Source organism: Vanessa cardui, chromosome 8 (assembly GCF_905220365.1).
Source record: "Vanessa cardui chromosome 8, ilVanCard2.1, whole genome shotgun sequence".
Taxonomy (NCBI): Eukaryota; Metazoa; Arthropoda; class Insecta; order Lepidoptera; family Nymphalidae; genus Vanessa; species Vanessa cardui.
Window position 1 is genome coordinate 11,885,258 of NC_061130.1, and position 26,658 is coordinate 11,911,915.

General features: G+C 33.4%; 1 protein-coding gene across 1 annotated transcript in view; it reads right to left on the reverse strand.

Moving 5' to 3' along the window:
- Positions 1-221: 221 nt before the first annotated feature.
- Positions 222-26,658, reverse strand: part of LOC124532116 — a 104,241-nt gene continuing 77,804 nt past the window's right edge. The window contains exons 6-12 of the mRNA XM_047106819.1: positions 5,106-5,296; positions 4,503-4,635; positions 3,338-3,468; positions 2,952-3,233; positions 2,322-2,621; positions 1,975-2,210; positions 222-1,891 (exon numbers count right to left, since the gene is read on the reverse strand). Coding sequence (XP_046962775.1) covers positions 1,675-1,891; positions 1,975-2,210; positions 2,322-2,621; positions 2,952-3,233; positions 3,338-3,468; positions 4,503-4,635; positions 5,106-5,296 — 1,490 coding nt within the window. The 3' untranslated portion in view covers positions 222-1,674. The remainder of the gene's footprint in view (positions 1,892-1,974; positions 2,211-2,321; positions 2,622-2,951; positions 3,234-3,337; positions 3,469-4,502; positions 4,636-5,105; positions 5,297-26,658) is intronic.

Genomic DNA, 26,658 nt, shown 5'->3' on the forward strand with positions numbered 1-26,658 from the left:
GTTACTGGATTTTTTTTTAATTAATTGTTACCATGAAAACAGTTAAAGAACAAATATGTATATCATTTGATTACTTTAATAAAAGTCGGAAAATAATTATTACTTACGCCAGTCAAATCAGTAGTTTAGATTACTCAAACATAGTCACGAAATTCAAATATTAAGACTAAAAAATAAATATAAACAACTAAAAAAGGTTTCATGGAAATGAAAGATTTAAATATTTTCAGATAGTTTATTTTTTTATTAATAGATATTCTCCTAATCATGTAGTATTTATTTTCGCTTACAATTCTTAATTTGGAATGGTATTATTCATATTGTTTAGCTTAAAAAATAATTAAAACATAAGTTGCCTGTATTATCTGACGCATGCAAAGTTACAGGCTCACTAAAATCATAAGGAACATTACAAAGAGTTAAGATGAATGAGACTCTTTGGTTTGAATATCGCTTTTCTAAGTATAATTAGTACATAATCTATTATAGATTAAATGTATCGTATTATATAAATCTGAATGAAGACAACATCTCTTCAAAAGCATCTATCAATATAAAAAGTAGCGCAAAACTTAACCGTCGCTTGTAATGTCTACGGACATTGATGATCTTAAAACTAGGTTAATTTTTCATTGTTATTTGTACATAAAAAATAAAAATATTGCCAACAACCATGATAAACTATTATAATAATTAAGTTATAAATGTAATAATAAACACAAAACAATATAATGATTTACATACAAAACTTACAATATCAGCCGACGAATCTCTACAACTGACAAATCACCGAATCATCTAACTGTTACAGATTATGTTAGCGATTCGGTTATTCTGAATGAAGCTATTCGAAATAATTGCACCAATAAATATTATAGAGAGTAAGACATGAGAAACAAAAGAAGATCTACAAGTAAACGAAGAAGATGAAAGAATTGAACGATAGATATCAGCGATGAAATAAGTTCTAAGTTAAGACCTAAGAAATAGTAAGTATGATATATTCATTGGCGCAACACACAGGTACTTATAGGTTTTACTTCAAAATATAGCCGACAAGATAAAATATAGTTTGAGGCCAGATTTTGAAAAGAAGCAGACTTAATATGTTAAAATGAGTCTAAACTTATCCCCCTATTTTATTCAACAATCCCATTCACTTTAGTAATAAAGTTATGTACAAAGTGACTGAAAGCGCAAATAATGTAAGGACTAAATCGAACATTAAATATCTATTACATAACTACGTAATCCGTTGTAATATCAATGGCGAACAAAAACATATTCATATCACCACAAGCTAATTCCTTCGAGAAAGAGCAAACACGTGTATATATACTAAAACTACATAAAATAATAATAAGCTCATAAATAATCCGTTTCATAAATAGATAACCTTCCGATACAGTGAGAATTCAAATACGTACGCGATCATTACACACTAGGGCTCGAGGGCGAACACTCATCCATTTGTAATCGAACGATCATATTGGCGCTCGTCGTACTTTACCGCTACCTTAAAGTACTAGCACGATGCAGTCCGGTCCCGAAGTTCCACTAAGACTATTTGACACTGTCCATTCATAGAAAGTCCGGCAAGAATATCGAATCCGTTCCCTCCGTGTCGCGTCGTCACGAGCACAAGACTAGTATTCTTTTATATAAATAAGCACTTCAATACTGACGGTCGTCGTAAATGTAGATGGCCTCCCCCGCGGACTCCTTGAGGGGGGGCGGCGCCGGTGGGAAGTCCAGGTCTCCCGGTCGGAAGAGCTTGGAGGCGTTGGGCGCGGGGGAGGCGGGCGCGGGGGAGCTGCCCGGCGAGCCCCCGCCGCGCCGCTTCACGCCGCCCGGCGACGCCGCCGCGCGGAACGACGAGCGCCGCGCCAGCCTGCGCACGACACGGTTAGCGCTCGCCTCCAAACACAACAGAAGTGCCAGAAAAATTGTATAAATAATTATAATGTTTATTACCTCGAAGCCATTTCTTCGGGCGTTTCTTCTATTTCGAGAACCCAGCTGACCGAGTCGTGTTTCTCCACGACTCCTTTAACAGCCGGCAGCGGGGGCGTGTCCGGCGCCGGGGACGACGCAGGGGATGGGGGCGAGTCCGGTGGGGGAGACGACGACCGCACAGATTCACCAGAGGATGTGCGTGTTCGCATAGGGGTTCGTTCAATGTATCCTCCGCCCGCTAGGAGGGATACCACCTGAGGATAAACAAAATGTTTATACTGTTTTAACTCTGAATGTAACCTAGGAAAAATTAATGAAATGTAAAAGCCGCACAAATATAAAAGCACAATAGCACCACAACGCACTTGAGACTTCTGGCGAAGTTTGTAGCGCAGCTCCTCGTTGAGCGCGGCGATCCGGGTGGCGTGGTCGCGGTCCCGCGCGGCCACCTCGCGCAGGCGGCGGTTGTCGTCGCGCAGGCGGTCGGCCTCCCGCTGGCGCGCGGCGGCGCGCTCGCGCAGCTCCTCGGCGGCGTGGCGGGCGGCGCACGCGTCGCGCTCGGCCCCCGCGCGCCGCTCGCGCTCGGCCGCCAGCTCCGCGCGCGCGTCGCGCAGGGACGCCATCTCGGCCTGCTTCAGCTCGATCACTGCTCTCAGGGATCGCACCTAAAACAAGCACGCAAATCAAAATTATTTAGAGTCGAATGTAAACTTGCAGAAGAAATCGTTTCTTGTTCCCTCCATTCATTAATACACATCCCATTAGGATACACTATGCCTTGTAGAAACAAACAAAAAGGATTTGCCAAACTTTTACGCCTGGCATCGGCCAACCCTTCTTCGAAAACTTTTGCTGATACTTGGCTTATACCATCATATGCGCAGTCGTTATATTGCGCTAACATGTGAAATTTTCCATTGTGTGGCTTTTACGACCACGGGTCGGGATAGAGTGTTGAACCGCGCGATTATTATTTTAGTTTCAATCTCACGTACCTCCGCTGCTAATTCCGTGGCGTCGGAACTCAATTCCTCTTTCGTGTTTAACTGCAACTCGTACGCTTCCACTTCACAGTAGACGGGATCGCAGGCCGCGTCGCACATGTTGCACAGCGCGTCGCGCGGCGGCTCGGCCGTCGAGTTGCGCAACGTAGCGCTCCGCTCGATTTCGGCCCGCGCAGCTTCGAGCTGCGCGCGCAAGGTCCGTTCGATTTCACTGTGTGCGTGCAAGCGTGCTCTGCTTTCGGCAACCTCCTGTTTCAGGGTCTCTATTGTACCCTAAAAAATTAAATTCTTATCAATAAATTTTACCTATGCGTAACAACTTGTTTTTATAAACTCTATTTTTTTATTATATAAATAATGTAATCTTATTATTTTACCTTTAACCCCTTCACGTCGCTCGCCAAGGCTGACACCTCTTCAATGTGTGCGGCTTGTAAGCGCGCATTAGCTTCCTCCTTGGACGATACCTCCATCTCTAGCTCTGAGATCTTGCTCAGGCATTCTGCGACTGCAAATATTGATTAATAAAATAATTATTCTAATGAATTACGACTAACAAACAAGTGAGATAAACTTAACTTTGACTTTTATTTTTATTTAACTGATGCAGAGAATTATTAGATAGAAGACTTTTATAAATTTTAACAAGTGATAATTATGAAAATATCCCTAGAGAAACAGGCGGGTAACCACCTCGTTTGTAAAACTGACTCAAAATGAACACACTATTATGTATTATGTCACTTTTAAAGTATTTCATATTAAGTCAACTGCTTGTTGTCTTACGTCTATTTGTACTGTAAAATATTCAAATTATGATGTCGAAATTTTTATTTTTGAAATGAAAATTTGCATGATTGCATGAATTTCGAGACGGTATAGTACGCTAGTTACAAAAATAAGATTTTATAGTATGATATTCAAAATCGTAACGTAATCGTGATAATTATAAATGCATTTCTTATTTTTGTTTCATTTTTTTTATATTTATTATTCATCTAAATCGTTTTTGCTTCCTGCTTATTAAGGAAAAATATATCGTTTCAAACGTTAAAAGTTTTGGTGTTAACGACATGTGCCTTAACTTCAAAACTTTGATGTTTTATTTCTTATTTTAAGTAATAAAAAAAAAATTATAATCTAAATGTCTTGGAAAACTGTAGTTGTTATCTCCTGGCTCTTTGCTGGCGTATGTTTATTGGATAAAAAAAAATTATAATAATTTATATTTCGTTAATCTTTCGATCAACAGATGACGGATACATTTATTTATTTATTTATTTACAACAAGCACACTTACAACATACATATTGAACATTTACAGTTAAAGTGACTATATTAAAACATCAGATATGTACGTCAATGAGGAACATTTAGAAGGAAGCGTTCGACTAGGCCACTGTACTGAATATCACCATTAAGTATTTTATGTAAGAAGCAGAGACCCTGCACGCATCGTCTGTCACGAAGAGACTGCATTTTGAAATGCAGAAGCCTTCGAATACATGGTGATACATAATTAAGAATTGTAATTATACATACTGGTATCGAGATCCTTTTGCGCGCGCTGCTGACGATCGCGGTCGGCGCGCGCAGCGCTGTTGCGCTCCGACGCCGCCACGCCCCGCCACCTCTCCGCCTCTTGCCGCCATGACCCGCTGTTCAGAGCGTCCAACTGGAATAATCGAGGTAAATTTATTAATGGATTATTTAATATCACATAAAAATCGTCATGTATTTAGCACAAATATTACATAACTAAAAAGAAAAAAAAATAGTAAAATTAAGCAAATTTTTGTATACTATTTAACGATTACAATATTTTAGTACGAGGTATACACTTAAACGAGACACTGGATGGTACAATCCTCAGGATAGTTGCTCCGTTTTTATGGGTGAGTGAACCAGTGTAACCACAGAAAAAGGGCCATAACATCTTAGTTCTGAAGGTTTGAAGTGAATTGGCGATGTAATGCTTGATATTTCTTACAGCGCCATGTCTATGGGCGACTGTGATCAGTTACCATCAGGAGGTCCATTTGTACGCCACCCCAAATCATAATACATACATATATGTTTAAATTATATTTACTCTTTTCATTTTAGGCATAAACTAACAACAAAGGTTAACATATTTAAACTTACTCGAAACACTAGGTACTGCACGAGAACCCCTAATGCTTCAACGCCTTTAGTAGCATGCGCGAGCGCAACTGAGTGTTCGCGCGGCTGAGCGGGCGGCGGGGCGGTGAGCGCTGCAGGCGGGGACCGCACGGGCTGCGGCGTCTGCACTCGCTTGCTTCGCGGCCCCACAGCAGCCGACACGCGCGGAGGCTCTATAACAAGGCAAAATGATTTTTATTGACAACTATCACAGACACACACACACAACATTATTATATAAATAAATTTAAGTATATGCTATTAAATTAAGTTACAGAAATTAAGGTTATTTGACCCAGTAGTTATTTTGAAACAATTGTTAATACTTGTCCTCGATGTTCAATGTGTATGTATTTATAGATTATATAATAAAATACAAAAACACTGCATTCTTTATTAATTTATTAAATATAAACTATTTCAGTTTTTGCAGCATTTACTATCCTATACACTTTTTATTGTTTCATGACATGATATATTTAGACATGACGATTTACGTTTGTCATATTACGTAATATAAATAATCAAAAATGATTTACATTCCAAATACTTGAATCATACAATCAAAATAACATCATACATCGAAAATAATTGTCCGTCTTTGTTTTTTAGCTACAATCTCTTTTCTCACGGCGCTGAAGAAACAATAAGACGATCTGTAGGTACGTACACAATAGCACACAATACGGTAAACAGATACCGATTTTCTCAGTGTCGATGCTATCGTAACACATAAAGAGCTTTGTGTAGCTGAATCTTTATACAAAAGGTTATTATCGCTCGGAAAATCAACCCTCGCTATGGACTAAACTCGAGGTTAAAACAAACAGTTTACACTTTCACGTTTCGTATTATTATAACTTCGAACAATACTCTCTAGTATCAAAACGCTTAAAATAGAATCACTTAAGACAAATTGTAACTGTAAGCGTTTCGTCTATTTGATTTGTTTATACTGCGAATGATATACAAAAATTTAAAAGTCTGTTTGCCTTAAATTTGTATATTTAGATTTAGTTCAATTTGTTATAAATAGTTTGTAAAGTTGTATTTTAAACTTCAATCCGTTTTATACTAAAACAATTATGCAAATGTCAATGAAGCTTATTCATCTATGCCATAAAATATCTTTATTCAAGCAAGCATTCCACTTGCTTATTAATTGTTAAAAACCATGAATCTGGAAATAAATACCTCAAAGCGGTGAAGAAACAGTGAAATGAAACTCAACTGATAAGAGTCAACACTCAACAATCTTGTTTATAGTAACAATTTATCATTTGAAATAGCCTGAAGGCGATTCATTCCCAAAGCGCTATAATTAAACTTGTTAGTTTTATAATAACCTTTAGATACACCCGTATAGCAATAGCATCAATTTGTAAAAACACAACGTATGTTTGAAGAAAATTTTCTATTACGAACATACTTCATATTATGTAAGTTATTAAGTACATCAATATTTTAGCTCAGGCCCAGGTTATGAATAATTCTTATATATTAGCACAAAGTAAGATACCGTAAGACATTATGCTATGCATTTGCGTGTTAAAATATACTTAGAGAGTCGTATTAACATCAATTAATATTCTTATTTTTAACCGAGAAGGCTGCTGAACTGAATCATGTTAGTTCGCTATCTAAAGACCACAAAACAGATATATTATGTCAAAACGGTCTTGTGTTTTAATCCTTTTTAAAAATACATTACATAAAAACATCATATTAAAAGGCATATGCGTTCTATTTGTATAGTAGCTGCTTCTTACATATGTTTTGAGATTTGGTTAATGTTTATTTGTACTCAACTTATAATCTCATAAACATTATCTAATGCGAAAGTATAATTAGTTAGCGCGTCCAACCATAGAAACCCTCCAGCTTTGTAACATAGATTAGTACGGTCTCCAACCATGAAATCAACCGCTTGATTCTACGATTACTCAAGGACAAAATTAGATAATGAGGCCCTTCGTACCAACACGTGACGTCACGAGGAGAAATCGTCGAGAGCCATTTTATAACATTCACGAATATTAATCACTTTACGTACTTTCAAACGTGCAATGCTGACATGTAACTCTGGACCTGATACGACTTTAATGAGAACTTAGTTTGTACTTTAAAAGGGCATTAGAATGCTTCTCGTATTCCCTAATAATCCGACTAACACTTTTCTTTTTGATTTGCATACGATTATGGTGTATTGAAAGTCATGAAAAAGTGAGAGACATTTCTATTTTTAGATAAGACTATGATATTTCTTGATACGTAATTAGACCACCAAACATCGCCAAAGACATTGATGGTGTTAGACGTATTACATCACCAATCCGTCACAGTGGACATATTAGCTCATAAGATTAGGAGCTAATATGTTATGTCCCTCGTGCATGCTACACTGGCTCACTCACCATTCAAACTGGAATACAACAATATTGAGTATTGCTATTTGGCAGTACAGTATCTAATGAGCACAAAGCCCTGTTACCAAGTAAAGATATATAAGAAACATGCTTCCTAGAATTCTCAGAATTTCCTAATATAGTATAAAAATAAATAGCGAAAAAAGGTGAATGATCAAAGAGTCAACTAGCTATAAAAAGTCGCACCATGTCAGATATAAACTTATAACTTATATGCAAACGATTTTACGAAAATTTTGCATTGTCGAAACATTGAAACATTGGGCACGGTTACTACTTGATTTAGCTTTTCATTGTAATAAACAACAATTGTTTTTTTACAACTATGAATGGATTCCAAATTTAAATTATTTAATATTACATTGCTCGCCGCTTTCAATCACTCTCTCCCTTCCAATTCAATTATAAACTAAATATAAAAAGGTTATTTAAACGTTTCCCACGCGCTCCATTGACTGTTCCTGTTGAAGTTCACGCGTCACTAACCGTAAGATCCAATGGCGCTCATTTCCGTTTTTAAATAATAGATAGGAAAGAAACATTTAAACATTTCTGTTATGGTGTATGTTTTTTGTAGCCAAAATTTACATTTGGACATTTACTTGACTTTAAATTTCAGAGAATCATGTACTTAGCATAATGTTTTTTTCACCCTATAGCTCTCAGTAATATTTTAGTTTGGAATTGGATCAATGGTTACAGAGATTACCCTCAAAATACAAAAAAAAAAAAAACAAATTAATCTATTTATGATATAGGTATAGTATAGTATTAGATTTTTGTTTTGGAACTTTGATTATTTTTCTTGCTTTTGAAGTTGGTCCTTATTCCAAATCAAATAAATAGAATAGATTACTTAATATAATTAACTCAGCGTATATCTGTTTAGTAAAACCAAAAAATTATACATAATTAGTAAAGATGTGTTATGCGAATGGCCGTTGAGGGTCAGGCACTGAGCAACGCGCCGCGTGGGCTCCAATTGAGAACGGTGAAACGTCAAATTAACAAACAGTCAGGGATGCCATTCCTATAACGGGGACAATACCCATTCATAAGACGTATTCGTATGACTTGAGACATTTATTGGGATCACGAGATTCAACATGGAAAAAGACATTCGAAATACAAAATATTTTTGATATTGGAAAATTATTATCTTTGAGGATATATTTTATTGAGTTTTTGACAACCCTACACGATTAGGGAATCAACAAAATGCGCCTACGCCGGAATTTACTTCATACGATATCTGTCCTACCATGACGTTGAAAAATGACGATAAATTATTCAAATTCAACAAAGTGCAAGTAAGTACTCAACATTATTATATGAAATACGCGAGATAAGTATATTTTATACTGCTGTTTGCTACAGAAATTCTGAAGTGAGAGAGAGATAGATATAGTGTGCTATTAAAAATCAAGTATTTATACGGTTTTTCCTTAATAATATCAATACTATATTACTAGACCGGCGAAGGTTGTCCGTTCAAGTTCAGCGAACTGTCTCACTATCCTACATAAAGACTGGGGTAACGGGTTCCCGTGAGCGCGAAGTGAATACGAAATTAATGTAAAATAAAAATACGACAACGTATCGTCGTGATCTTAAAAACACTGAGGACTGAGTCCCGCTGACCATTGAGCTTTCACTATAAAGTTGGGACAGATCAAGAAGATTAACGAGTATCTGCGAGAAGCCAGGCTGGTTAAAATATGATGTCGTCCTGACCGATTTCGGCATCTGAAGCGAATCTAAACAGACCAGCCAACAGGCGGCACGTGTTAGAGTGGACAAATATGTGCGCATATTTGACAGACAAACTCACACAATCGGAAAAAAATCAGGACCTAAGGCTTTATGCGCTTTTCGGCAAGGAAGTGTGCAAAATTCCAAATTCCTGACACTGTTACTGAGAATTTGTCGTCAGAAAAACCCAATAACTTTTTATCGACTGGTTTTGAACCCAAGACCTCGATATCTGCCATATATTTTGGCCCAGTGTCTAATAGCTCGACCAAAATATATACTAATGACATTGAGCACCTGTTAATAATATATAAATAGATCTAACAGACTTGACGTTAATATACGTTAAACAACGTATCTATATAAACTTAAAGCATCTGCGGAGTTATTCTGTAATAACTCGAAACTAACAATGCAACGCGATCATAAAATGTTTATCAGTGATAAGTGACATTATATATAATAATAATTACTAATAACATTTCAGGGAAGCCCATCAAAGTACATAATATATTTATAATATCACCGTAAATCGTTGTAATTTGTATGATTTTATTACTATGTCAACTCGCCTAAAAACATGTCGTAAAATATACGTTTTAAAGGACCTGTTTGTTAAACAAATTCATTTATTGACACAGAAAGATGATCACTTCCTGAATTGTTTTTACGAAACGAAATCTGAATTGTCCTGTCACCAATTTTGTAATCAAATTTGCATGTTATACAACACTCTATCCGGATTTGAGAGAAATTCAATGATTTCATTATTTTTAATAAATTAAAGACTATTAAGTTTTAAGAAACTAAAACAAAAGTTTCTCTTTATGTAAATATATAATATTTAAATATCTATATATTTATATAACCTTCAAAGTTTGTCATATATGTTATTCGAAATTAAAATCGTTTTAACTGACGATTTCCGCTGGTATTTTTAACACGTACCTGAGCTATTAATACTATAAACCAATAGTTGCGTCTAGCATGTAGTGAGAATCACAAATCTAAAATTAGTTTGTTTGTATGTATGTCAGGGGGCCGAGCGTGAACAGCCGCCCGCCCTAAAAGGGTCACCGTGACTGGACAACTGTCAGGGATAGACGAACAAACAAAACGTCAAATTGCAAAAAAATATATATCTGCTTGATCTCTTATTAAGACTTGAAGTCATATTACCAAACCCACAATAATCTAGTAATATAATACTTACACCAATGTATATTGTGAGTGTAATGTGTTAATGGAATCAAATTAAATTGAGAGGTATTTCTGAGTAACTCCTGTGGTTTTAATTGTATTATTTAAGCAGACTGACAAGTCGACCACCGCATAATAAGTGTTGACTAGTGATAAACATTCGAATTTTAAAAATATAAACCAACCCTTTGATCGCCAACGCGCCACCAACCTTGGCGACTAAGATGTTATGTCCCTTACACATAATTATGTTTTCACAATGCTTAAGCATCACATATGAGTGAAATCACTTCACACAATTATCAAGGGTTATATGATTCACTTAGCAAATTTTAACGTCTACAATAAACCTGTCATCACGCTCACGACACAAAAGCACATTATTCCGTCCCCGGTTTCTTGGAATCACATAAAGGGTAAGTATCACTTACAAAGGTAAATAATTTAATAAGCTCTTATTACCTTCTACTTCCTGATTTATGATCGAAGATTAAACATCGCGATTGATATTTACAAAATGAATATTTTGTAAATAAACGTACTGAAATATTGTAAATACGTAAAAACAAAAACATACTTGATTATTTTACGTGCTCAATTCGTAATGTTTTCGTATAACATTAGTGGATCGTTTCCTACGCTCATTTTTTCAGTTATAAAAAATGTAAGCGTATATGGTCATGCAAAAGTATTTTCTTATTGATTGTAATCGTATCTATCTTCGATGTTCTTAGAGTGCAGTCATTTCGGACTATGATGCAGGAATTGAAAGTGCAACTATGTTTGCGAACATACGCCAACACTGTAACATTGCGCAGTTGGCTAATCTCCGTTAAAAACAGCCGCCGTCGACGAATTCAGTACGTTACTCGTTTTGAATCAATATCTTACCCTATCCGACTTATAATAATATTATAAGAGTGAAAGTTTGTATGGATGTATGTATATTTGTTACTCTTTCATGAAAAATCTACTGGACGGATTTGGAAACGGACTGAACTTTTTACAGTAATATAGGATATACATCAGAATAACAAATCGGTTATGAGTTATAATGATTTAATGTCATTTGTTCATAATATTAAGTACCCGTTCGAAGCCGGGGCGGGCCGCTAGTGTTGTATATATTATACTGATATATCGAATAGTATGATTTCGAATTGAGTTTGTAATCATACTATTTTTACTTTATTGTAAATAAATAACATAATAAAAGCTTATAAATGAAATGAGCTCTTAAATCCTTTTTACGATTGTGCGGTGAACGTTTCCGGTTAACGATTCTAGCTAAATAATTCTAATTCGTATATAAAAGAAAATAAAACCAAAAACCAAGCTTATAAAATTAATCCGGAATGCACTTAAGATAGACCTATTTATTCAAGATTAGAGTTTGAGAAAAGTTTTATACGAATACAAGTGGAAAGTTATTTTAAAATTAGTGTAACATCACTCGATTGTTTTTGATGTATTTGTATTTATTGAATTGCTTTGCACATTTTTAAACAATGTTTTCTTTACTTTATTAGGTCGTTGGAATACTTTTTTTGATTAAGACCTAGATTATATAGATATTTAATGTTAGTCTTAAAAATATCGATGTTTCACATAAATCAACTTATTCGCATAACTCATTAATGTTGGCCAGAGATACATTTTGGGAATTGTATCTTCCCATGGCATTGACAGTGTCATCTGGCTACTCTAGACTTCGACTGTGGGATTCTGTGAGAATACATTTCGTATCTCACTAATATATTTGTCAACCGAGTTACGATAATAGGATATTATAATACAGTTATCCTATAATTTTTATAATCTTTATATTCAATATCAAGTATGAAATTTTACGCTCTTGTTCCGTTGTAAGTTTCGAGGTTCTTTTTCCAGAATAATTCCACAGATACAAAATAATATTGACGACAACTTGTAATCGTCTGTAATCGTCACCCGATTCGTTATTTTTTACATCATATACCTTCAGCATAGCATGTTATAACAAGAAATATCTTAATTATGATGAAAATAATACGTATTATATATATATAAGTAATCTCAGTTATCCATGTGACAACCTTATTAAAAAATTTGATTTTTTTTAAATAAATTAAATTTTTATAAATTTAAAAGCAAAGGTCAATAAAACAATACTTTAATACGTGTGTGAAACTGTTTTTTCTCAAACACAAAATTAAATCATTCTTTGTTCTCCTACACGAAATCGCAGTATTAGGAAAACTAATAACAACATCAAGTTAATTAAATTTATTATATTAAAGTAGTTGCTGTAATCATAAATTAAAGACTGCCTTGTAAAAAAGATGTTTTTGACATAGGTATTATTCTGATTAAAATATAATTTACTATTATAACCATCAAAATAGTATTTTAAAAAGCTTTCAGTAGTGTTTGTAATTTTATAACTTAAAACTCAATTTCCTATTCAATTTAAGGAGTAAGAAACGCAATCATTGTTTAAAAAAAAACAAACACATACATGTGAAAATAAAAAAAAATACTACTAATATAGCAATAGCTTGATCTAAGTAACTATGTAAACATAGATTAAGTAAATATGAAATAAATATATTAATATATAATAAGTATAGCAGATATTAAGTTACTTGTAATTTAAATAGCGATACTATATATTAAGTGGAGACACTTTCATGCGTGAGAAAAGAGTGAATGTGGAAATATACTTAAAAGGACAAGTTGTAACAATGCGGAAGTTCGACGTCAAGTTTGTCGAACCTAATGTTAGAAAAGCGAGAGAAAAGTTGTATAACTACGTCGCACATACATATTTATACACGGATACTTTATCCAACATTACCTAATGATGTGCAATGACTGATAAATATTTTGAAAACGATTATCACACTTATACTTGATTTGGTTTATCCAAGCCAGGCTGGGTAGGTTAGGTACAGTATTGTTATGTTTACGTTCTTTTGTACAGGTTGGATGAGTGAGCCAGTGTAATATATAAGGGACATAATATCTCATCATTACTTACTCTTTACGTTAACTCTCCTTACGGTCAAACCACTGAATTAAATTGACGAGGAAAACTTGAACCTCAAGGACATAGGCTACTTTTTGATACTTAAAACTAGCGAGCGAAGCCACATGCGATAAATAGTTGTTTATATTTCTATGAACTATCATCGTATCTCATTCTTGAAACGTTGAAGCGGACTTACGACGATATGGGTATCCTTTTCGAAATTCATTCATGTACAAAAGTTTTATGATTCGATTTCTCTTACTTTTTTTATCAATTAATGATTGAATCGGTTGATCAGACCAGGACATGTGATTGACGCTTCGCTTCCTGCAGATAGAACCCTCGATAAAAACATTGAACATCCGGATTACTAAATAAATTAATCTCATGATATTAATTTATAACATGAGTTAAACAAAATATATATATAAAATTTAAAGTTTATCTTGCGTTTAAAAAAATATGTTCTTTTAATATTGATGATCAGTTTTTAAATGTCGAAATAACAATAACATTATCAAAGTGGCCTCGATAACGAACGGGCAGGTATTGTGTGCCCTCGTGCCCTGGCAGACGTCCAAAGTTAATAAAATTCAGCGACGACAAACCGGCCAAAATTAATTTAAACATACAGTCAGTTTTCGACAATTCAATACCTTATTAAATCAAATCTCATTGGAGGACCTCTACTTCATGAAAGAGAATATTCAAATGTTTTCAAAATTGACTATATGTAAGAAAATTCATAACATAATGATGTTCTATTAACCAATTTCCGCTTTGGCGGCCATTTTTAAAGGACACTAATCCAAATGCGCATGTCACATTGTAGTGTTCAAATGTATGCACAAAAATGTAGAGTCATCTTGTTTACGTCCGCACTCTCCTAATTCAACAGCAAATTCGAAAAGACATTCCTCTTCAGTTCAGGCCGAGGAATACCTACAATACCTTTACAAGCCCAAAGACAGAGGAGTATACAACCATGAGAATCAAATAATCCAACCACTGCACCAATGACACAGAGCATTAAACTTTCTGTACATTTACATATTTTAATCAAACGAAAGTTTTAATACCAAGGTGAAGTCGTACAGACTAACAATGGATTTATGCGACTATAATTATTCCAAGACAAGGCTAAAACATTTCACGATATATAAAACACGCTATGTGAAATAAATTGATTAGACTTATTATTTCATACAACGGAAGTTATCAGAAATACTTGTTGATATTCCAATATCTGGAACTGCCAGTCATATTTGAAAAAACCTTTTGCATTTGATAGCCCGATTCGGCTATACTACTTTAACGTTACGACTTACGGAAGAGCAGCAGATATGTAAGGCGACTAAGGCGAATAGCCTGCGGCCCACCTAGTGTAAATTATTAGTAGTTTTTTAGTATTCGTTTCAGTCCGTTTGGGTAGGTACCACCCACTAATCAAATAATCTACCAGCAATTACCAACCTGCATTTCAATATACATATATATGTATGTATATTTTGGGTTCTTGGAACCCATTTTGGAATTGAATGGTACACTTTTTAAGACACGTTAGTTATCATTGTTTTGTTTTGTTGTTGTTTTTTTATAGATAAAGTTAATCAGTAGTTATAATTAGTTAATATGTTTTTGTTTATTTTTATTGTTTTTCTTTTTTTTTTAATTTTTTTTATATATTTTATTCCTTTTTGATTGTGTCTCGTGTCCTAATAAACATTTCTTTATTTCTTTCTTTAGTTAGTTTAATATTGAATGAACATGAAAATCTATGTTGATATTTTCGGTCGGTTTATCGAGTGTGATTACAATCTCAGGCCTTGGCAAGGTCAAGGCTTACTGAAAGTTTATAAAACAAAGTACTACCATGGTAATCAGCTATTGTAAGGCTTATAAGGTCAAATAACAAAGGAAATTTAAACGTATATAATATATGTAAATAAGGCAACATCCAGATTGATTTTTCAACGTACCTGCGTTTTATTAATACAAAAAAAAAATCTAAAATTCAAGGGGTGCGAATTAACCTTTCAACCCTCAATCTTCAACTATGTTCAATCATATCATTTTAAGTGTCATTATATTTAGCACAAATAATTTCACACACGGCTTTTGCAATTACGTTACTCTATGCTGAGATGTCTATCATATGTAATTTTACTAATAATTTTATCATAGAACATTTTTTTCTTTAAATTAATATTTCCTCGGAAATATCGTGTTGTATAAATCATAACAGTATAAAGATGTAAGTTTTGTTTGTTTTTCCAGTAGTTGAGGAGAAAATTGTAGGACTAGTGCTTTAAACGACGTATCAAACGAACGCTTGCGAAACTACAACGAATAAATACGAAAACTTCGAATTAGTTTAGTATGTCTTCAAAATTACTACAGCAGTATACGCTTTACTTATCTTTTACAGATAAATCACAGTTTATAATTTATGATCCTAAATATTTAGTATTACATAGTACTATAACTTTATCACACTGAAACTTTATATTGAAGATATTAAAAGAAGAAAAATATATCAACACAGTATTAACGGATAAATTATCTCACTTAGTGCTTATTGTATTTTATTATGATACATATTTTGTTATTTAACTTAAAACACAATGCATACATGCATAATTGTGTGTGTGTGTGTGTGTGTGTGTGTGTGAATGGGAGAGTGTGTGTGTATGTGTGTGTGGGTGTGTGTGTGAGTGTGTTTGTGTGTGTGTGTGTGTGTGTGTGTGTGTGTGTGTGTGTGTGTGTGTGTTCGTAATACAAGTGCAAGTTATTGAAGATGAATGTTAAAAACTCAAAGTTACGTTGAATTAATTCTCAATCAACAGGTAATGTTAAAAATGAACAGATATCGATTGTCATATGTTTTATAGACCGAAAAGGAAAGGAAACAATCGTAAGTTATAGTTCTAGGCTAGGTTGGCGTCTATAAAAAGACGAACGAAAGAAACTATTACTTCATAGGATATCATTGACATTATCTTACATAAAAATTTGTTATGAAATAAAAAATATATATATAAATATTCCGAAATATTCATGTTCTGTCTATCTATGCACATATCAAATATAATATAACAATACGCGCATTTTAATTATGTTCGAAACAATGAGATCATCAATACAAAAACTTTATATTTCGGAAAAGATATAAAAACTGAAGAATAAGTCGTAAAACTATCGCAATAAGGACCTACTTTAAGAAACCGAAGCCGTAAAATACATATTAATTGTCAAAGATTATAAGAGCTATAAAAACGGCCGTTCTCCCATTATTTGTAAAAATTAAATGGGGTCGCCTTAATCGAAAATGAAAGTAAATATCGAGAAACATTCCGCTATTAAAGTATAGCAACAGAAGGTTTGGAACTCATTCAAACACGCTGTTCCAGTGTTAGTGAATTCACATGTGGCAAATTTTCATCCAACACATGCAGGTTTCCTCACGTTATTTTACCGGCACCGGAATCTTAAACACACATTTGCGGGTTTGAACACGCGCAATCGGCTAAGTTTCAAATGTTGAATGCGTTTATATTTTGTAATCTAAAAACAAATTTAATGAATTCACATTATAGCGGTAAAGAATTGTAATAATCACAACTTGCAATTCATTTGTTTTCTTACGAAAGTTAATTGAATACGCATGAAATGTAAAATAATGAATGCATCGAAATTAACATAGCGGCTAGTGCGATGTTCGTATTTGTAAATCAAATTATACACTCGTCAGTAAAACTTCTCGTGTAGTTTTTGCATCATATTCGTATATTAATTATTACTTATTAGTTTCTGATAAATTATCAGAAATCAATAATTTAATATTAGTTCAAGATTGGCTGGACAAACATTAATTTAAATAAGTATTCATCAATACGTAGTACTTACAGGCGTATTATATATTTTTACATTTTTAATATTAGCGCTATACATTATTAATTCGATTGAGTTCGTTCGTTAATCGTCGTGCGTTTCTATATTTTATTAATTGCAAAACACAATATATAAACAATTGTATTATAATTTGAACTGTTCAGTTTATATTGGTTTAATATTTATTTATTTTTAAATGAAAATAATATAAACACACGAAGGACTGTAAAATTATAAATGTTGTCATAAATAATAAATATAAATTAGAATGCCTTCTGTATTTTATAAGGTACCTTAAAATAATTTGCTTATATAAAAACACACATTAATGTTACTATATGCTACTAATTTAAAAAATGTATCATAATTTACTTTCTGTAAACGTAATACGATGACAATCTCACCGGAATAATTAACAACACGATAACATATCTATCTTAGAGCGACTAGTTTAAACAAACTTCATAAGATTTGATCTAAACGTAACTAATGAAATTACTTAATAAATCAATTATTTTTTTGAAAAAAAAAACTGACCTCGTCCGTCCACAAACATTTGCGAAAAGTTGCGCTAACTCATATCATACAGCGGGGTCAATCCAATCACAAACATCACTACACGAAATATGAACCACATTCTGCCAACATTGGCTCACACTTGTGTCCAACAAGTACAACGCAAATAAACGTATCAGGGGCGTACGGTGCGTGTGTCCAGAAGCGCGCTATATGTTAGACTGGCGTATTCTGTATATTCCGAACGTCGTTTCGTTGATTACCGAGCAGCAAAAACCAGATCGCTATAGGATTTATTTAAAAAAAATCTCATTTGACTTAATGACGAAATATTAATTATATTTATAGAAAACTAAAATTTCTTTTTAAAAAAAATTCATGCGTAAAGAAAAAGAAAATTTGAATAAATAATTTATAAATTGGTTATTTAATTTCCATAAATATAAACGCCCAGGAAGCCATTACAATATTAAAAACATAAGATATTTTTTATATATTTTATTGACTCGCGTAAAAATTACGAGGAAATAAATGTTATTGCTAATTAATTGATATTATTATTGAAAAAAATAAAAGAATATTTATTAAAACAAGTATGTCGTATTGACCATATGTGACATTACGACTTGGGCCTTCATGTCATAAAATTAAAGTAAACAATTGAATAAGTCATAAAGAAATTAGTATAAAATAATACATAGTATGTTTAATAGTGAATGCCTGTGGTGATGCCGCATTTTCCCATTTGAAGTTCAACGAACCATCGTGGAAAGTCGACTGAAGATAAGAAAACTGACAACTAATGCGTTTTTTTTATTGATGTGACAGTCTTTGTTGTTTAGTTCCTATTTCTTATGATCGTTTATTATAATCTGTATCTTAACACTGAATTATCTTTAAATTATATTTTACTAGCGACCCGCCCCAACTTTGCACGGTTGCAATGCATATCACAGAAACTTCTAAAACTATTAGTGCTTTTTACTATATTTTCCATGAATTATATACAAATCTGTCTCTCGAATCACTCTAAAAAAAGCCTCATCAAAATCCGTTGCGTAATTTAAAAGATCTAAGCATACATAGGGACAGATAGTGGTAAGCGACTTTGTTTTATACTATGGAATAATTACACGTTATAACTTTACAGACATTAAATTTAAATTTATTAGTTTTACGTTTTGGATTAAAGAACCGTATGTACCAACATAATCTCGAAAGTAGGTACTGCCACGGTCTTTAAATATTAAATGCGCATATTCATTTAGCTTTAATGTGGCTCCCCCTATGATTAACATGACTATCGTTCGTAATGAAATGACCTACAAAATAAAAGAGGTTTTATTTAATCTTAAATTACATTTTAATTACATTTTTATCTACATACACACACATATGTACCACGGTGATATAATAATAAACAAGTTTTTAAAATATCGCTTACAAAATAAACGAGAGCAGACAGGCTTATATGCCCTCAGTAGATTATTTAAAAACAACCTGTAAAGTCACTGCGAAACGCGATCTTGAAAAACAAAAAAACAATATCCGCTAATGACAATAACAATTATAACACTAAAGGATACACGTATCAAAACAGCGTACGACCGTAACTGACAGCTTTAAACATTTCACGAATGAAATATCAATTGGGTTCTTACAGCAATACAATAAATAGCACAGCAGAACACGATCGTGAAATCTAAGAAGGTGATATTCTGAAAGTGACATGCGACATTGACTATAATAATTATAGCGCACATACACGCAGCAAAATAGCATAAGTCGATTTTAAACGTTCGCATTGAATGAGAAACGGAGTGTTCTCGGATACCGGTGGTGACAATAATTGGTAATTCATAGCAATTTGAATAGTAAGAGGTATAATCAAGCATTACTATTTCTTAGATTGTCAATGCAAGAACCATTCAATTTAAACTACTGCTATTGGACTAAGGCTTTTTCTCACATCGACGAGAATTTTAGGAACTACATCCACCACGCAGCATTACTATTGTGTGTGGAAGATTTTCATGAAATAATACAAGTGTTCTCATGATGTCTTAACCACCGAGCACAAAAATATATTTCATATTAACATAAATTAAGTTTAGTGGTGCTTGCCCGGATTTGTAAAATAATCTTCAGTTAAAATGTTGATATTCTATCGTCTGTGCAATTCAGCTCTCGTTTTTAACCAGCCTATAACAACACCAGTGTACTGTGCTGTTTTAAAACGGAACACAACACAAAGTATTAATGTTGTTGTTAGGCGCAAACTATTTGATTGTATGTAGTATTTTGATCATGTATTATCATAAAATGCACGCGCACGTGCCCCTAATTGCGATGCACGTCGAAACCGAGACCGGATACAATCTGAACAACAACCCATAAAGGTCGAACGTGTACAATCGGCAACAGCAGTGATAAAAAAAAATGCATGTCAATAAATCCACTTCATAATCATATTCAAGTTGGTACTTACGAGCACGTTATTTCATTCCTCGTAAATTATAACTTTGGTAATACATCATCATCAATCATTTGGGGTCAACGTATTATATGTATATCGAAAAATATTGGCAAGCTATTACGACCAGATTACTGGAAGTTAAGTGATGACAGACTGATAGTGTTGAATCAGTATACAATCTTAATAAGTATTTTACAATCCCCGGGTTACGACATATTGGTTCTGTATCACTATGGTGCTAGTCAAATGTTATATATACGAACAAATAAAACTATCAAAACTAACTACAATATTTAACGAAGTACATTAACATAGACCTACATATCGCTCACCATCCCGCTCAATCTGCGATGTGGAACGCATTTTTACACTTTCTTACAAAACAGTAACTCTTGAATATATATTTATAATTATAACCATAAAATGTATTGTCGCCTCAATTTATGGCGAACAATAAATACATCGTGCTATTCAAACAAAAACAATCCAACCGGAAGATATTAATGACGTTTAAAGAATGTATGCAAGTACTTTGACTAGTGTATCCGTTAGTTCCGTACGGATACGCATATTTAACTCTAGATCAAATTATTCTAATCTCTATTCCCTAGTCAATAAAGTACAAATTAAGTCAGCTATATCTAATTCTGTTTAAGTGACAGTAACTAATTCATACTGCAGCGGAGGCATTGAGTTTATAATGTCAATTTATGCAAAAACTTAATTACTCCATATAAAAGACACAAAAACTATTGCGTATCCACATACACCATACTAAAATTCTCAACACACACGCAACTATAACAACTATTCCTATATAATGTCTATAAAGATATTTTGAAAGTGTGTAAAACACATTTCGCTTTCTCAATCGAAATGGCAAGTCACAAACCACAAAACTAGAATTTTTAAAGCAAAACCAATTTCTAGATAAACTTATTGCATAAATTTATTTAAGCGTAATGAAAGAAAGTTTGTTAACGAAATTTCATAAAATATTTTTTATTATTCAATGAATTTGAATAAAGAAGTCACGTGTTATTAGTTGTGTGCAATTAATGAACAAACAATTGTTCGGATCGAGATGAAGTTAAAACAACAGTGTTACGAGTGGTTTCGGTCCGCCGCTCTCGTCTAGCGAACAGCATACATATGCATGGCATGGAAACCTGACTTTCTTTGCACTTAGAATGTTTATTAGAATTTCGCAGATCGAATCTTTTTGTCCGCACGCACCCATGCGTATTAACGTCCAATTGTTCATCATTATTCGAGACACGTGCTTCGTATTTCAACTACGCATCTAATCACGCACGTCATAGTTTTTGTTACGTAGGTTAATAAACTTATTATAAACGGACCCTAGAAGAAATACGTGACAAGTGACAAGCAAACCACTCGCCTTTATCTGGACACACGTAATTAATAACGTATTGTTATTTATTCGATGGAAAACTCGAATGATTATCATTAAATGCGTTTTATTTATTTATTTATTTTATTTAATTATTAAATTTTGTTTGGTAATATACTTAGAATATGTTGATATTTTTAACAGTATAATAGTTTCAAGGCTTTTAATTGACAACTGGGTAATGTCAGCGGTAACTTTATACTATAGACATACCCATTTATTTTGTAGGTCATGTATAATTAGTAATATATATATTTTTTATCTAAATTTATTTAATGATTAACTTTCTATTCATAAGCAAAAACAATTACGCGTCCAGTACGCGTAAAAAACACGCCTACAGGTTAAGTAATCTACGCTATAACAATTAGAAACTGGCTGATATTAAAAAAAAAACTTAAAAATGGAACAATGCGGTCTATTTAAAAACTTTTTTTTTTGTCTGACAGCAAGCATATAGCTGATGATTAGTGAGAACTCCAACCAGCGACAGTGACACTAATAAATAAAATCAATAATACTAACACCAGCAAACAACTGAAATGATATATTCATGTCTTTTGTGGCTGTATACATTGGCTCACTTGTCATTTAAACCGGAACAGAAATATTGACATGAAAAAAATATATTTTTGTACGTTTTTTGTATTTTTCATTTGTTTTCATATCATATCGTGACATTTAGAGCTATCCTGTAAGAACACACTAGATTCCCAAAGCAGAGCTCGATCATGTCAGTAAGTGCAACATTAAAAACAACAATTATAACACTTAAAATCTACTCTCATTGAAATTGTGTTTCAATGTGCGAGTAAGTTTTCAAAATTTCAAACGCGATATGTGAAGTGAGTTACAGAATAACACTTCCGTTTCTTTTAGTACCAACCGAAAATCCGCACGAACTATCCTAACGACCTTTCAGATCGATGACTGACCAGCGAATACATAACAGAAGTAACTATTAATATCTGTGATTCGGGCAGAAGGAACATTTTATTACGTGGGCGCTATTGGTTAAAATAACTCATCTCTATGCGTACAAATAAAAGTCCCACTTACCTCAATCTATGTGCGCCTTTGAATTATTATTAAAATTAAATTACTTTATTCTCTACATTTTTATTTTATCTTGTACGTCTACTATACGTATGCAAAAATGCGTGGTGGTCGAATGGTTATAAGACGTGAATTTTAACCGATGATTCTGAGTTCAAACCCTGGACAAGCACCATTGAATTCATGTGTTTAATTTGTGTACATAATTCGTCATATCTTTCTTCGTCATCATTGACGGCAAACACGGCGAAAGAATGAATCGAATGAAAATCTGCGAATTTTGTATCCGTATTGAAGCAACGTCAAATTAAATTTGAAGTTAAAGCTACGCTACTATATACGATAGATTAATAACAAACACAAATTAAATACATAAATAGTCAATGGCGCTTATTCAGGTTAAAACTTGATAAATATATAAATAAATATGATAAATATGAGACAACATCACATACATTACTCTGATCCCAATGTAAGTAGCTGAAGCACTTGTGTTATGGAAATCAGAAGTAACGACGGTACCACAAACACCCAGACCCAAGACAACATAGAAAACTAATGGTAATCTACATCGACTAGGCCGGGAATCGAACCCGGGACCTCAGAGTGGCGTACCCATAAAAACCGGTGTACACACAACTCGACCATGGAGGTCGTCGTACTTAAACTTGTAATGTTCGGCCAAAATACGTGTTTTCCGACCACTGAACCATCTTGATTCTTCATTGTATAATAACATAACATAATAATAATAAATGTAAGTTAACAGTTCTATAATTGTGTAATACACAATAGTAAACAATAGATCCTTATAGGATTGCATGAACGTAGCGTGTCGGTGCGGCGCTGGACAGTGGAACAATCAATCAATTTATATTATAATATTATTCGCATTACCATAATTACGCTAAATACAGGTTTTTATGTTCGTTAAGAACCATATAAGAAAGAAGGTATGGTCTCAGATTTATGAATTTTTATAAAATAATTACTATACAAACGTATTGTAGGCCGGGGTTCCCTCGCGTCTGGTTTTATTTATACAAAATTACCCTGTTCTTCCTTCCAGCTTACTTAATACCAGATTTAATTATATTCAATTCTGACTGTCTGTCTTTCCATTGTTCTACAAACTAATAAAACGAATTTAGTGATTTTTTTTTTATAATAATCTCAAGGAAGGACACAGGCTGTGTTTGATGGCTAACACGTGAACACCAAAAGATAAAACGCGAGCCGCAGGCGACAACGAGCTCCTAATTATTATAAATGTAATTATCTCATCCATTATATGCAAGACCACGTAAATACGTTTCTCCGTAGTTGTATGAATGACAAATCAACAAACACACTTACGAAATAACAAAAGTAGGGATAAGTATTTGTATTTATTACTAAACATTTTGACATGAGGCGTGAGGTCTAGCAATCAAAGTCGTATGAGATTTACAAACCAGATGAAAACGGCTTTAAATAAGTAATTAATACTGTGGCGTTACGTAGAAATAAACGTCGCACGAAAAAGATATAAGCATGTTTTTTATATTTATAAGGACATGCAAATGGGCCACCTTATGGTCATAGGTCACTCCATTTCCCATATCGATTTTGGCAATGGAAAAAATATGTAAACTTGGAAACTAAGATATCGCTTGTACCTGCAGTTACACTGGCTTTGTAAACAATCAAAAAAACGATGTCCGTGATAAAAGATAACGTATGGTATATGTTCTTGGCGATCGTTGAATAGTATAGAAGTTGATGTACAGCAACGCCATCTTGTGACGAGTTGCAATATTATTGTTATTATAAAAAACTACATATTTAATTTACATGGTGTCAAAATACTACTATTCTTCTCAAACAGATACGAGTATAGCAACATCAAGTGTTTATATAAAAGATAACATTGTTAATATAACAAACAGCTTAAGTAACCAGTTACAATGAGCAACTAGATAAAATAGTCTTATTGTGATAAAGTATTAGATCGTGTGAAAATGTATTATCATTCAATGGTTTTAATTCTATACCATACTTGCCTAATAGCATGTTAAAAAAATAACTTGGCTTATTTGCACTGAATATTCAAACAGTTTCACTTCTTTACGCTTAGTAGAACATTTCATTTTATCTTTTTGTATCGCATTTTGATGCTCCTTATTAATCTTGTTTTATCCCATAAATTAGAAAATGTACCATAGACAAAAGGAGAATTAAATTAATATTTAATTTTAAAAAGGTGAATCGGCTCATTTCTTAGAATACCTACTTATTAACCGATAATTGCGGGTCCATATCATTAATATTAATAATATTAATATGCAAAAAATGCTAGGCAGCATTTTATTTTATCATAATAGTATTTGAAAGTATACCTATTTTGGCGCGTTATGTAAAAATAATGAGGAAATTTTACAATGCACACAAAGAGTGGCATTTAATACTACACGATGAAGTTGCTCGATAAACCACCAACTATTTGACAAGTCACTCGAATAGACAACATACCTCATCTTATTTAACTATGAAGACTTTAATAGAAATTTAAATAAAAAATATTAAAATTTGTTAAGCGTTATATTGGTGATAAAAATTATAAAGATTAATTAATTACATTATTTTTGTAAAAATACGCCGATGATGTAGGTTGTAGAGCTTGTCAATCGTTTATAATATTTTTTTTATGGTATAGGTTGGCGGACGAGCATATGTGCCACCTGATGGTAAGTGGTCACCATTACCCATAGACAATGACGCTGTAAGAAATATTAACTATTCCTTAAATCGTCAATGCGCCACTAACCTTGGAAACAAAGTTATTATGACCCTTGTGCCTGTAGTTGCACTGGCTCACTCACCCTTCAAACCGGAACACAACAATACTGAGTACTGTTGTTTGGCGGTAGAATAACTGATGAGTGGGTGGTACCTACCCAGACGGGCTTGCACAAAGGTCTATCACCAAGTAAATGAAGTATTTTTTAATAATTTAAATAAAATAATCCTCTAAGATTTATCCCGGCCTCACTTGCTTGGATTTTGTTTATCGTAGAATCCATTACGTATGTATCTGGAGTTTTTATTGGTGCTTTTATTTCTCATCATTTTACATCTCCGGCTACGATGACGGCATCGGAGTGAGATAAAATAGATATTAGTTCATCCACATTTTATATAAAATCATTCGAACTTTATCCAAGTGATTACAGGCAAAGAATACGTTTTCATATTACTTCTTGCATTAACTACTTAATTAACATATTAACATTAATTAGCATGTGAATTATATACATTGAAGACTTTAATAAGTCTATAACAACAAAACAACAACAACAGCCCGTAAATTCCCACTGCTGGGCTAAAGGCCTCCTCTCCCTTTGAGGAGAAGGTTGGAAGATATTCCACCACGCTGTTCCAATGCGGGTTGGTGGAACCAACTTCCACAAATAAGTCTATACAAATCAAAATTAAAAATAGACATTGTTCAAATCTTGACCGCGTGGAATGTTAGTATGAATGAATACAGTATTTCTTCGTTGTATAGCAGTTTCGTTTCTCTTAGCGAAAAATCTACCCCCTCTGTCGTGTGGAGGAAATAACGGGGTGTTATATTTTAAAAGCGTTTATGCATCAAACATAAAAAAAATAAGATCGGCCATGCAGAGGTATCCGAAATTCGGAAGTAAAATTCGTCAAGTGAAATGATGCTGTATTATAAATAAGGATGAGATCAACAATTGTTATTAGTGTATACACAGTAAATCTGATCTATCTGGATTATAGTAATCCAA